Raw genomic sequence first — 13975 nt, 5'->3', positions numbered from 1 at the left:
ATCCAGACAAACATCCTAATCAGAAGGAATGGTCTACAGAACCAGATATAGTGAAAAAGACCTATAAAAGAGTATATACACATTGTCAGACTAATGCTACCTAACCTGCTACTTTTGCATTTTCACATTTACCATAGATATATTTTCAATATCCTCCTTCTACCAACTTTTCAAATGCTTATCAAACATTTTACACATATTATGTTGATTATCAAGTCCTGACCACCTGGGGTCAAAATTGAGGTCACTGTTACTATACATAGATTTTCTACATCCACACTCTATCAACTCCATTTTTGATTCAAAAGTCATGAAACTTTAACACATTCACAGTCATCACTTTCTATATGAGTTTGGTTTGAGTCCCAATTCTTAACTAGTTTGGGTAAAAAATAAGGTGTCCCTTTCTATTGTTAAAATTTTCGAGGTTACAAGATTGATTAGAAACTATCAAATTCACTGATAATTTCTACTACGCATCAATCAATAAATAAAATGGATTGTTATTAGAAATTCATATCTTTATAAAACAAGTTTAATCAGTTGCTAACAAGAGAGGATTCAAATTGTGTATGATGTCGTGTTACATTAGAACTGTCAGAAAAAGGCTTCACCATATAAAGAACAAATAACCAACAAACAGTTATAAGATATTTAATATCTTTTATAATGATAATACATTACCATGACAACAATTATTTGGAAGTAAAGTAAACGTATAAAAGGCATAGTAAGTCAAATATAATATACCCAAGAATTACCTCCCTTGATATAACTGCAGTGGTGTTTTTAACCTCCCCGTTATTGAAGAACTGGAGTTATCTCCCCTAATATCCTAAGATAGGTTACATCTCATGACATCAGAAAAAGATGACAACAGTTTTCCCTCCATCAATACAGATAATCTTGATTTATATTTATCTCCCGCAGTTAAATCAATTATTGAGATATGTAGCTACAGAGTAGACTTAAATGCAACTTTATGCAGTGTGAGACCTATCAAAACAGGTGTCAATATCATATATAATCTAGGTTCTTCTTAGTTACTAACAATACATTTAGGAAAATCAAATATTGATTTGTCACATCTATTACCAAATTCAAAAAAAATATATATGAGCATTCTCCTTGAATTTGATAAGTCTAACTAAAACATTAGTAAATTGTGCCAAACTTTATCTTTCATTGTGATCCCCACTTGGCAGTACACACTTAATGATACAAACATGCTTTATAAACAGAGTGATCTCCTTTCACTCGAATCGTCATACAAATAAATTAAATCTTTCATATCAATAAATTCTAAACATTTCACAACACTATAATGTGTGAACACAACACTGACCCCATTATAATGTTATGCTTAAGAAAACAGCACTACACACAGGAGTGTTCAGTCAATCATATCACCGAACACTCTTGTGTTCAGTCAACTATACCATGGTATAAGATGTGTTCAATCAACCATACAACAAAAATCTGATGTGTCGGTCAACCATGTAACAACATACTGGTGTGTTAGTCAACCATATCACAACATACTGGTGAGTTCAGTTAACAATAGCAAAACATATCAATGTCTCCAGTCAACTATAGCACTGTATACTTGTTTTAATCGGTCAAGCAAAGCACAGCATACTGTTGTGTTCAGTCAACCAAAGCACAACATGACATTATGTTCAAAATTTAAATGCAGATTAAACTCTTTTGGTGCTCGGTCAATCATATCACAACATACTGTCAAGTTCAGTCAACCATGTGATAAGTCAAGAAGATGTTGCACCCAGCCATTGATGACCAAAGTACACAGCCCACAACAAACGTAAGAAACAGCACAGAAGTAAGAAACATCAATGCTGTTGGTTTATGTTATGATACCACTCTGAACAGACTGTATCCTACATATCGAAAGTGACTCAGCACAACAGCCATGTGATTACATACATCACACCAATAATGTTGTCATGGCTACAGTTACAACAGATATAGACAGACTATATTACATCCTCAATACTCCAGGGGTTATGATCATTTTCGCTCTACATTCCTGAAACATTTCATGGCGAAATCAAAGGCACAAATGAAGTAATTTTGATTAGTCTAAAGTTGATTCCAGGTGAAAAAACTGACCAATTACAGACTGATATGTTCATTTGAAGATTACAAAAGAGCGACACCCAACTTCAAAGCCAGTATGACATACCGTCATGTGATCCTGAGATTTGTTTAATGTATATCAAAGGATCAAACTAGTTTTCTTGTCTTGTCCACAAGGTGTTGCACACAGAACCTTCAATTTTGCCATGATATGTTCCAGGGGTAGAGACAGCAATATCGAATGTAACCAGGGGTAAATATTGAGTGTAACCTCAAGAGTATCGAGGAAAACTACACTACAGATCTGGCATTCCAATATCAGGTAATGTTTTTATTGATTTCCAAGATAAATGCTATAAATGGATTTCATTTAGAAAATGACTGAAATGTTTCACTTTATGTAACAGAATATATATGCTGTCTTAAATATTTTCATACCTTTTGTGTCCAGTTCCTCACATGAAAGTTTCCTTAGTCTGGAGAGGTGTCACATAAAACATATTCCTGAAGTTACTTGGAATCACTAACATTTCATAGTGTTTTAGAATAATAACGTCAAATCAAGCATAAACAAACAAGAAATAACAAACAGCAGTCAAGAATATAGAAAGAAAACTAAGAAACCATCCCATTGTAATGCCTTCAGTTACATGTTGCAACACACAATATCACATCACATTAGGTTGACTTGTATCAGAATGCAATACATCAGTCAGACTCATCTGATCACGATACAGTTCACTGACTCGGATCACATCACAATACAGCTCACCGATTCGGTTCACATTGCAATACAGCTAAGTGACTCTAATCCACAGCCTCCACTTAGAGTGGTCAAGTTTATTCTTACATCCAATATCACAAAAAAACTTTTTTCTTCATTCTGACCAGCAAGCGCAAGATGCACTTTCACAGATTTTGTCTTGTCATCACTTTCAACATACACAAAATATGTTTAGTCATCACTTTCAACATACACAAAAACTACCTTGTCATTCCTTTTAACATACACAAATATTGACTCATCATCACATTTTACACAGATTGGTCATAGCAACATTCCCTTCTTTTCACAGAAGTCAATTGTTTTCCTTTCACTTTGTATCAAGATATCATATGCCATCAATTCTTTTTCAGAAAGAAATGAGACGTTTTTCAAGTAAATTCTCCTAAAATATGCACCACAATATTTTCCTGGTAACAAACATACAGGTCTCTATATAAAACATCTATACTGACAGGGTGTCTAAAAGTCATTCTACCAAACAATGAATAACAAATCATCACACACACGGCTTGGTCAGCCACTGAGCGGGTCCTCGCGACAGTTTATCGCATACAACAATCTTTGGGTCATGATTTCTTGTGAGGAATACTGTGGTAGTTTGATCATAAACATACATGTCTCCACCCGAATGTAACGCGAGTCTGGTGTACCTACAACAAAAAGCAAAGATTGAAGGTTTTCTATGCAAAGAATACATTCTTGATAGCATAAGAAAAGTCAGGCGGTATAACAGCTTATTTAACACTTTAGGTTTAGGCATTTCAAAAGAATATAGAAATAGTTCAATCAAAGTTAGTGTTTCTGACACGAGCCGTCCCCAAGAGGAGATAACTTATATCTACATCTGCTGGAGTGGCTGACCCACGGCTAATACCAGCTGAATTATTTGTATCATGTGAAGTTGAGGTCAATACTTGACATACCTGCCCCATCAGGAGGAGCTATCTTCATAGGGTAGGGAGGTACGTGTGTGGAATCAGCCCCACCCTCCTTACAGGGACATGTCTGGGGTATCCGCTCCTGGTTACAGGCAAACTTGATGAAGCGACACAGGTCATCAGGACTTAAACCCTCTAAGGTATTCCAGAAATACTCTATGTGGGTGTCTGTTTCCATTAGTCCCACCTGGTACATGGTGTGAGCCTAGGGATAAAAACATTGAGCATCAGAAAAATCAACACACTTTACTACGACACAATCAATGAAACCTACACACTTATTGTTAACACAATGTCATAGTTTCACGAACGCCTCATCTCCCTATAATGTCTTTCTATTAAAATTTCTCAAAGGTAGCAAGTGGATTATGATGACCGCTAGTGTGTTGTTACATCTCAAACCCACAGAGGGACACCTTTATGATCAATTAGACTGGACAATTCAATCTGCTATAGGATTATTATAGATTTTCATATTATAAAAATTTTGTGTAACTAGGGTGTAACTAGGGTGTAACTAGGGTGTCACAATGGGTAATAAGTGAATAATAATATTTTTTTCAGAAAAGATTGAACATCACAGGACTATACTAATGTCAATCAAGTTTTAAAATGTCTCCATTTTCTGAAGGATTTTTACCTTTAAAAAGTCCAGGTCAACAACTGGAATACCACAGGTACGAATCTCCATGTCAAGGGGAGACAAGAGGAAAAGTAACTGTATGGGGATGAGTGAGGCCAGACCACAATGGAGGGCCAGTACTCTCTCATCACACTGTAGTTCCTGCATCCTGAGACACCGTATAGCGTCCAAGTATTCCTGTCGGTTCTCCCAACTGTGAAACATACGCAAATGCATCTTCCTCATTTCTCATTCTCATTTACCTTAACATATATTTATTATACAAATGATATAGTCAATCAGAAATACTGAAATTAAAATACCTTGTTTCAGAAAATATTACATTTTAAAAATGTTTCCAAGCTGACATATTATCTTACTATAAGATATTAAAGATTGACTTTTGACACTTCCTATCATGGTACACAAGTAGTAGTAATGTAGTTTAAGCAAAATATAAAATACATTTCTTTGAAAATCACCAAACTTTTGAAAACTTTTGTTTATTCACTGACTATCTTACTATGAGATAGTCAATAATGACCTTTGACACTCACCATACCAGTATATTGTTACCCCTTGGAACCAGTTCCACCTCGTCTCCTGTCAGGGAGTTGAACACAAACCTTGGGTAGACATCAGCACACAATGTCTGGAGTTCAGCTTCTGACTCACACTACAGGTAAATCAACATTAAGAGTTATTTCTACACTGAAAGCCTGTCAGTGTAACATGCAATTATTCCTAAAGGTCAGTCAACAAATAAGGTAGTGACAGGTACATTTACCGTAAATTTTCGCGTATAGTGCGCACTTTTTCAAGCTAAAACTGTCATGTCAAAAAGGGGGTGCGCTTTATACGCAGGAACATGCCATTCTTGGGGTTATCATTCACGAGTTCTGCGTCTGCCATATTGGATTACCTCCCTTCATATAGTTATATGTAAAAGTCGTCGGTCTTATATGATAGTTTGGAGATAAAAACAACAACAAAAAGGTAAAATAAAATAAATTTCGAATGTTTTAATCATTGACCATTCACGCTAGCATTACAGTGAATCTATGTTTTTTGTTTTTTTCGTTTCCCGTCGTTCGAATAGTGACGGTCTTACTATTGGTCGGGGCTATAGTAGTGTCTGAATTTCTGTCTCATTTTAATGATGTATCTGTGGAATTCAATGAGTCCGGAAGTTTTTGTGCGATTATCGTTCTGTTCATAAATCAGACAGCCCATCCCACCGATGCCCAAATTTGGTGACCCCATGACCTATCTTGATCTGCATGGCCCGCACGCGCAGTTCTGTTGTACTGGCAGCGATGCTGGCATATTGGCGATCGCATACAGAGTTGAACAGCTCTCTCTCCATCTCTGGGTTTCGCGGTAACCAGTAATCAATTAATCTTTCTGTAGAAAATCTTTCTTTTTTTTTTTTAATCTCGCCCCAAAAAAAGTACCTGCGCACTAAACCCGAGTGCGCACTATACCCGCAAATTTATGGTAGTTCTGAGAGATAACTGTCAACAGCTTACAGGTTTGGATATTGAGCTTGTCAAAATTTAATTGCAGTATCAATATACCACTAAAATTACCACATGAAATTTGATTAAACAATACTATAATACATGTTGCTACTTGTGTTGACAGGTTGAATGCTTAAAATATCTATTGTACACAGAGATGTCTGAATGGAAAAAAATTACCATTTCTATTTTCTTCACATAGTTGTAAGTTATTTGGTCAGCTTCCTGGAGGTCAGTAACAGGGTCAAGGTTCACTCCGACCAATACCTTCCAGAAACAGCTCAGCAGGTCCATACCTAAAGGGATGTCAGCTCTCATCGTGATCCCAAGTAACTGTACAATAAAAGATAAAATATTGTTAATACCCCAGGGGATGTCAGCCCTTTTGTGATCGCCAATGTAGTCAATAATTTCAAACATTTTTTGTCTACTGAAATATGACTGAAAGCATTGCATTACCTTGTCTCAGATATATATCATTTCACCTTAATCTGATTCCTTGAAACACATCACTAAAGACTTCCATCTTAGATATTCATATTTTATTATAACAAATAATATAAGATACCTGTCCAAAAAACTGCAGAAGTCGTTCCTCAGGGAACGTCATTGAGCCGGGTTTCAGGATGTGTTTGCCCATGTTGTTTGTACTATTACACGGCACCAACATCCGAACAAGTGATCCTTGTAACTCTTTAGCTACCTGAGACAGGAACTGACGGAAGGAGCCACCTGTTAAAATAGTATAGAGATCAGTTATCACAACAACTTGCATTATTTTAGGATCAGAAAATGAAAAAGAAATGGTTAGGGATTTAAGATTAACTTAGTTAGCCTCACCAACAGGTCCACAGTGAGATCATGTTAAAGGAGCAGCCTCACCAACTGATCCACAGTGGGATCATATTTAAGTAACAGGTGATATTTCTCTACACACCAGTCTCACATCGAACATTAAAATAGAGCTTTACTTACTTGTTCCATGTACCTCTTCTCCTGTAAGCCTCACGTTGAAGGAGTAGGTGGGATCTCCTCCACATGCCAGTCTCACACAGAGCTGACTTGAGGGTACTGATGACAACTGTCTGAACGCCTGACACAGCCATGTTGACACAGATGTCTTTTCCTCCCCTACAACCGCAAACATACAGAGATTTTTTTAAAATAGACATGCTTATTACGGACATGAAAGCATAGGCCTGGTTAATGTATTTATAGCAACTTTATGTGGCAGACCTTTGCCAGAAAGTAGTGCAGTATCATATGTTTGCCTGTAAAATTTGTCATTTATAATGAGTATAAACGCTGTTACAAGATTGTTTGATGCTTATATTACCAATCTGATTTTAACTCGATTTTAACAAAAATAATTCATTAATGACATTCCATTAAATAGAACAATCATTTAGAAAGTAGACCATCAACATTTCTGTCCTCAAATACTGATATCATACTGGTGAGGTACTGAATGGTATCAGTTTATATAACAGCATTGTTGTCCAAATGTAAATATCAGGTCTTTAATAGATACAAATTATAATGTTAAAAACTAGAAAGAATGTGCTGTTTCTTATTTAGCATAACCATAAACCATGAATGATTTTGAAACTATTGAGAAAGATACAGAAGGGTTACAGTAATGCGTCATTCTCAATCCTTACCACTAAATGTTTCTAGAGGGTCCAGTACAACTTCAGGGGCAGCCTGGTCTGGCTTTCGCTGTGTTGTGGCATTCAGGACACGGTTAATCAAGTTGATCTTGGAGTCATAGAATATGAGATGTCTGACTTTAGAGAGCAGAGCAGCGGTGCTGCGGTTACAGGTGTTGGCAGGTCGAAGGTCAACCAAAGGCAGAAAGAAGGTCTCCAAGGTGTTGTTCAGGGACTGAAGGAGAGCAAATCTCAGACGCACACTCTCCACAGGAACACCTGTAATACAGTGTTATATTTATAAGGATCGAAATGCTACTGATTTGAAAATTATAAACTGGTTATGGTGTAAGATGATTTTATACAGGCAGTATTTTTTAACATTATTCTTCCCTGCCAGTAAGAAAGTAGACAAAACACAGGATTGAGAGTTTTCAAACTTACAATAAAACAACCCTATCCCAGCGACATAAAACATCGTTACTATAAATTATATCTTTCTATTCTGCAGTATATCTAATGCTATAGAAATTGTTTTATACAAGGAACTGCATTTTATTATTTTGGGGAAATAATACACTTGTGGGGAAAAACAATAACTTGAATACAAAAGTCATACTCTGTTACATGAATTCTTTACTTTTAAAGTTTAGGTATAAAAAAAACACAAAAATTTAAACAAATGAAAAAAGGCAACCTACAAATGGTATAAAAGATTATCTAAGGAATGTAGCTATAATGATGAGTACCTTGGAGACAGCTATACATGCCACTACTGAGATCTGATTCTGCTAACTGTACTTCGTGAGGATGAAGACGTGACGGTGCCACAGAAAGTTTCCTACAGAAGGCGTTGATGTATTGCACTAGGGAAGTGTCCATGTCAAGTGACCACTGACTGGCCATCTGTTGGGCCTGGCTATTGTCCAAACAGGCACACCTGTAGCAAGAATAACACCAATGTAAAACTGACAATCATACAGGTAATCTACCTGTAAAACTATTAAATATTGAGGTATCTACCTGTCTAGCTTATTCAGCCTACAATAACTCAGAGGTCCAACAAGGGGTACCTCTCCATCGGAGGATGGGCTTATTGCAGGACAAAAAGATGGCCAACACGTTATCTCTGACTCAATTATGGGATGTACACTTATCACAGGACAATATGCCCATAAAACCAACACATTATCTATGACTCAAAGTCAGGATATAGGCTTATTACAAGGTAATTTAAAGTGTTTGTCAGTCATTCTTTTTAAACTGCAATAAATAAGGATGGGCTTATTGCTGGATAAATACACATTTCTAAAAGTGAGATAAAGTAAGTCAAGTCAAAATGAGAAACTTCAAATTGTTCAGTTTCACACCAAAATACTTAAAGAAATTAAAACATTTTTTTTTGTAAATAATCCATGTCTTATACTATATTACTGTCATTGATTAGTGAAACACACCAAAGTGATGCAGTGATTCTCTATACTTATACTATATCACTGTCACTGATTAGTGAAACACACCAAAGTGATGCAGTGATTCTCTATACTTTTGTTGACATTGATAAATAGCGTATTTCTTTCTGAAGAGTATATTTTGAGATATTGAGATATCTTGTTCAATAAGTACCTTTCAAAGTTTAAATCAAATCCACAAGACAAGAATGCCCTCCAGACTGCTCGGACATCTTGCCTGGCCATCTCTAGTACATACTGGAGGAAGCCATCTAGTGTCAGGTACTTTGAATCATCATGTAACCATGACTACAGAACAAACAAAACAATTTTAAAAATAGTAAAACACAGTACAAGTTTATACCCTAACTTTCCTTGTGTCCAGAAAATATCTTCAAGTTGTACAGACAGTTTCTCTTTGTATACAGTTGAGAAAAAGAATCTTTAAGTAAATGATGTTTTTATCTTGACATTTTACTGCAAAATAATGTCATTCCTTTTAATATAAAATTTGACCTTTTAACCTGGTCTGATCAGCACCATAATGATAGGTTGCTGAGGTTATGATACTTTGAGGAGTTAAATAGGAAGTAAATCTCATGAGACACTCTAAAGCTGTAACTTTCATCAGGAACAGAACATGGTGGGATAGACAAATATGAGTAACATTCTACAATACCCTCCCCCCTCCCTCCCCTCACTCCCTCTCTCACCCTCACCCCACCAATAACCCCAAAATGACAGTCATCAAAACAAAATACATTGAAAAATGTCAGAAGCATTACTCATATATTAACAAACCTTGCTTCCCCTGGCTGCTGCGTCTGATGACCCTGCTTCCTTAGAGGATTTCTCTACACCATCCTTCCCCTTACTTTTTCGGTCTTTGTGACTGGCCCTAAAAAAATATGAAAATTGTTACTAAAAAAGAGATATATGAATTCTTTTGTTTAAAGAAACAAAGAAAAAGAATGTTAATGACTTGTCACTGAAGTCACTTTGTTAATTAAGTAACAAACCGTTGCGGTTTAAGGATCTACTCAATGTCTACAAAAGACTATACTTACTTATCAACAACTCCCATCACCAACTTCTCCTTTGAAGAACGAGGAGACTTCTTGGCTGACTTTCCCTTCCCATTCTTATCTGGGGACCTGACAAACAAAATGGTACAAAAGAAGCCAGTAACATCAGTTTCTCTGGGATGTTTAAAACAAATGTCAGTGGCTAATTTTCCAATAACTAAGAAAGTTTTAGCATTTCCATTTAATTCCATAACAATTTTTAACTGAAAAACTACTTACCTGTGTTAGGAAGAGCATTTTAAATTTACTACTCAAGAGGCAAGGTAAAAGCTTAGAGCCCTTGGATTTTAAAGTTAAGTTTTCCTTTACCAAACAGTGAATTTTGAAAGTATGAAGGTTTGGTGGTCAAAATATCTAAAATTAAGTTTTTGTTCTCGTGATGATTTTTTGAAAGATTAGGTTTCATAAAGTTATTTAAAATCAAATAATCAATATGTCTTCTTCAAGTAGACTCCAGAATATGTGTAACAAGAAATAATAATTTTTTTGTTTCATTCTCAGCTTTTTGTAAGAACATGCATTCTGTATTTTCGATGCAATCTTTTAAAAATAACTCCCTCTTTTATTAAAAGATATCACAGTGTTGAAATCTACCATAAACTTCCAGAGAAGCCTTTACAATGCCCTATATCAGCTTATAGGTTCAACTTTTGGTAATAAAGTATATGAAACGTCAAAGGTTTTAAATGTTACATTGAAATTCATTTTACATTGAATTATGTCCTACTTCATTCAAACAAAATTTTCATTAATTCTTAAACTTAGGCTTTTCCTTAACTATCATCTGAAATAACCTAGTATTGAATGCGATAAAATAACGGGTAAACTTACATTTCCTTGTCAGGTGATTTCACCATGCCATAGCGACGAAGCACCTGCATCACCTGTTCAGCAAGGGATTTCTTTGGTGGTTTAATGTGATTGAAGAAAACACAGAGGAGATTCTCAGGCATGTTCTGTAGGATCTGGTCCTTACCCAGACATATAAAGCCAGACTCTTGTTTATATTCCCCTGTACCATGTTTCTGCTCCATTATAAAACAGCTGTGGAATATCTCTATCAGGGCAAGAGTGGCTGCATCAGAAATCTCTTTCTGGTCGTCACTGTTGAAGAACATATACTGTAGGTAGTGCTCCAAAGCATCGTTGCCGTCCCGCTCAGCAATAAGGGAGGCGTTAACAGTGTCCACTGAGAGGATCTCCTCAGGTACATCTTGTACATCCTCCTGATCTGGTAATGTAGCCACCACCAGAGACTTGCACTTAAGTAAAGCTTTCTGGACCACCTCCACTTTTGCCCGTGACAACACACTGATAACAGCATACCCACATAACTGGTCAGGTTTGACATTGCTCATGTCTTTTACTGATGGCTCTGACTTTGTGGGTTTATCTTCCTCTTTTGTCTGTTTTGTGAAATCACTTGCACCAGGTAAAGGTTCAGCATCAGCCAGTTTCCTTCCAGGGCGGCCTTTTGGCAAGAAAATATCGTCCTTGTAAATGCCACCACTTGGTTTACTGGCCCTGCGTATGGCACATTTTATAACCTCGGCATCTACCTCACTGTTGATGCCTGTGATGACTAGGAGACGGTTGTGAGCAGAAGGAGAATTCAAGACCTGAGCAGCATCAGATACCGCTGCAGCCAGAGCACCTTCACCATGTTTCTCGCTGAAGGCTAGACAGCGGAGGATCTGAGAGACTGTCAGGGCACGATGAAACCACAGCATATCCTCTGGTTTGGTGACTGACTGACTACCTCCACTAGTACTGGGGACGACTGAAGTGTTACTTGTGGAGGAGGATGACTCGGCAGTGCACATAGAGGATGAACTTGCACTCGGTGTAGAAACATCACTCTCACTCACTCGAGGACTTCCACCTGTCCTCTTTGGCACTGCACCTCCTCTCTCTTTATCTCGTTTGGCCTTCAGCTTCTTCTTCTTGGCTGAAGAAGTGGGACTACCAAGAGCATGAAGTGAGCTAGAAGCTCCAGCCTCTGTTGATGATGTAGAACCTAATGGTGACTTTGGATTGTCTTTGTGTTTGACTTCTGCTATTGCAAGATTGACCTCAAGTAAACCTTGGAAGTAGGTGGAGAAGCGACCTTTGTCACTGACACCGATTCCAATGCCCTGACCACTAGAGTGTGTTGCAGAGGGCCAGCCTTTTGTTTCCTCCTCGTAGAGTCGTTGAAGCTCTGCCTGGAGTTGTACAAGCACACCTTGGGTGGTGTTGAGGTGGGGATGGGGGGTGGGAAGGGAGCATCCATTTGTGCCCTCACTGTAGTGGAGGATGCGGAGAGACTGGGCCAGTAGGTGGAACATATACTCCTTTATTAGAGCTGGGATGTTACTTGTCCATAGGTGTCGACACACTAGTTCTATGATGTGTCTGAACACAGTAGGAGTTATCACAATATTGTCCACACTCCACAGACTCTCATGCATGTCCTTGCCTGCAAGAGATTTGTTACTGACCTCAGGAGATGTACTGTCCTGTGGTCCACAGCTATGAGTGCCACAACCATACCGGTCGGATATCAGGGTCTCAATGTATGCTACTGCCAGTAGGAATTGTGGGGGAAGGGCGTGGATGGTGAGCAGTACCCCAGGAGGTGGGGACACACCCACTCTCAGGTGTATACGGTCACATGGAACAATTGCAGGCGTATACTGTTCATTTTGATTACTAGTCGATGATGTGTCCCTTGGGTAACTAACCACTTCCTGTTTGGTTGCCTGACCAGTTTTCTTGACACGATGGCCTGTGTAGGAGAAAACTCGAGCCCATGGAGATTTGTACAAGGATGTACTGAAAGAAACAAAAGAGTCTCTCATACAGTGAACCACACAGAAAGTCATCAATAATACACAGAATATCATGAAACATTGAAACACAAGATTGTATTCATTACAGATTGGCAAACATAATTTTCATTAATCACTAAGTAATTACCCATATATTTTCTGTATTCTAGAGAACCTGAAAGTGAATGATACAATCTGACTTCAGGGATATACTAAAGCCACAGTACTTACTCCTTCTTAGCAGCTTTAAGGTCAGTTTTACAGGACACTACCAGACAAGCTGCCCCAGGAAAGTCAATGTCCGTGTTTACCTTGACCTCAGTCACCGGAAATTCTTCATATGGGAACATCTCTGGGGAAGTCTACAAAATCATTTGACATTTCATCATACTGTAATACTGTAATACTGTCATACCGTCATACTGTCATACTGTAATATTGTCATACTGTAATACTGTAATACTGTCACACTGTAATACTGTAATACTGTCATACTGTCATACTGTAATACTGTCATACTGTAATACTGTCATACTGTAATACTGTAATACTGTCGTACCGTCATACTGTCATACTGTAATATTGTCATACTGTAATACTGTAATACTGTCACACTGTAATACTGTAATACTGTCATACTGTCATACTGTCATACTGTAATACTGTCATACTGTAATACTGTAATACTGTCATACTGTAATACTGTCATACTGTCATACTGTAATACTGTCATACTGTAATACTGTCATACTGTAATACTGTCATACTGTAATACTCTAATACTGTCATACTGTCATACTGTAATACTGTAATATTGTAATACTGTAATACTGTCATACTGTAATACTGTCGTACTGTAATACTGTAATACTGTCATACTGTAATACTGTCATACTGTCATACTGTCATACTGTAATACTGTAATACTGTCACACTGTAATACTGTAATACTGTAATACTGTCATACTGTCATACTGTCATAGCTGTCATACTGTCATACTGTCATACTGTAATAC

The 13975-nt window shown here is 37.3% G+C and overlaps 1 protein-coding gene across 1 annotated transcript in view; it reads right to left on the bottom strand.

Annotated features, from left to right (window-relative positions):
* Positions 1-640: 640 nt before the first annotated feature.
* Positions 641-13975, bottom strand: part of LOC132548051 (probable E3 ubiquitin-protein ligase HECTD4) — a 47585-nt gene continuing 34250 nt past the window's right edge. The window contains exons 48-61 of the mRNA XM_060211875.1: positions 13191-13321; positions 10981-12963; positions 10132-10218; positions 9866-9962; positions 9240-9373; positions 8363-8553; positions 7626-7892; positions 6940-7095; positions 6533-6696; positions 6145-6297; positions 5002-5120; positions 4463-4658; positions 3808-4027; positions 641-3534 (exon numbers count right to left, since the gene is read on the bottom strand). Coding sequence (XP_060067858.1) covers positions 3398-3534; positions 3808-4027; positions 4463-4658; positions 5002-5120; positions 6145-6297; positions 6533-6696; positions 6940-7095; positions 7626-7892; positions 8363-8553; positions 9240-9373; positions 9866-9962; positions 10132-10218; positions 10981-12963; positions 13191-13321 — 4035 coding nt within the window. The 3' untranslated portion in view covers positions 641-3397. The remainder of the gene's footprint in view (positions 3535-3807; positions 4028-4462; positions 4659-5001; positions 5121-6144; positions 6298-6532; positions 6697-6939; positions 7096-7625; positions 7893-8362; positions 8554-9239; positions 9374-9865; positions 9963-10131; positions 10219-10980; positions 12964-13190; positions 13322-13975) is intronic.

This window comes from Ylistrum balloti, unplaced genomic scaffold (assembly GCF_031769215.1).
Source record: "Ylistrum balloti isolate Yb309-2 unplaced genomic scaffold, AGI_CSIRO_Ybal_v1 Utg370000, whole genome shotgun sequence".
NCBI classification, from domain to species: Eukaryota; Metazoa; Mollusca; class Bivalvia; order Pectinida; family Pectinidae; genus Ylistrum; species Ylistrum balloti.
The sequence above is the reverse complement of the archived record's forward strand: the minus strand, read 5'-3'. Positions and strand labels throughout refer to the sequence as shown.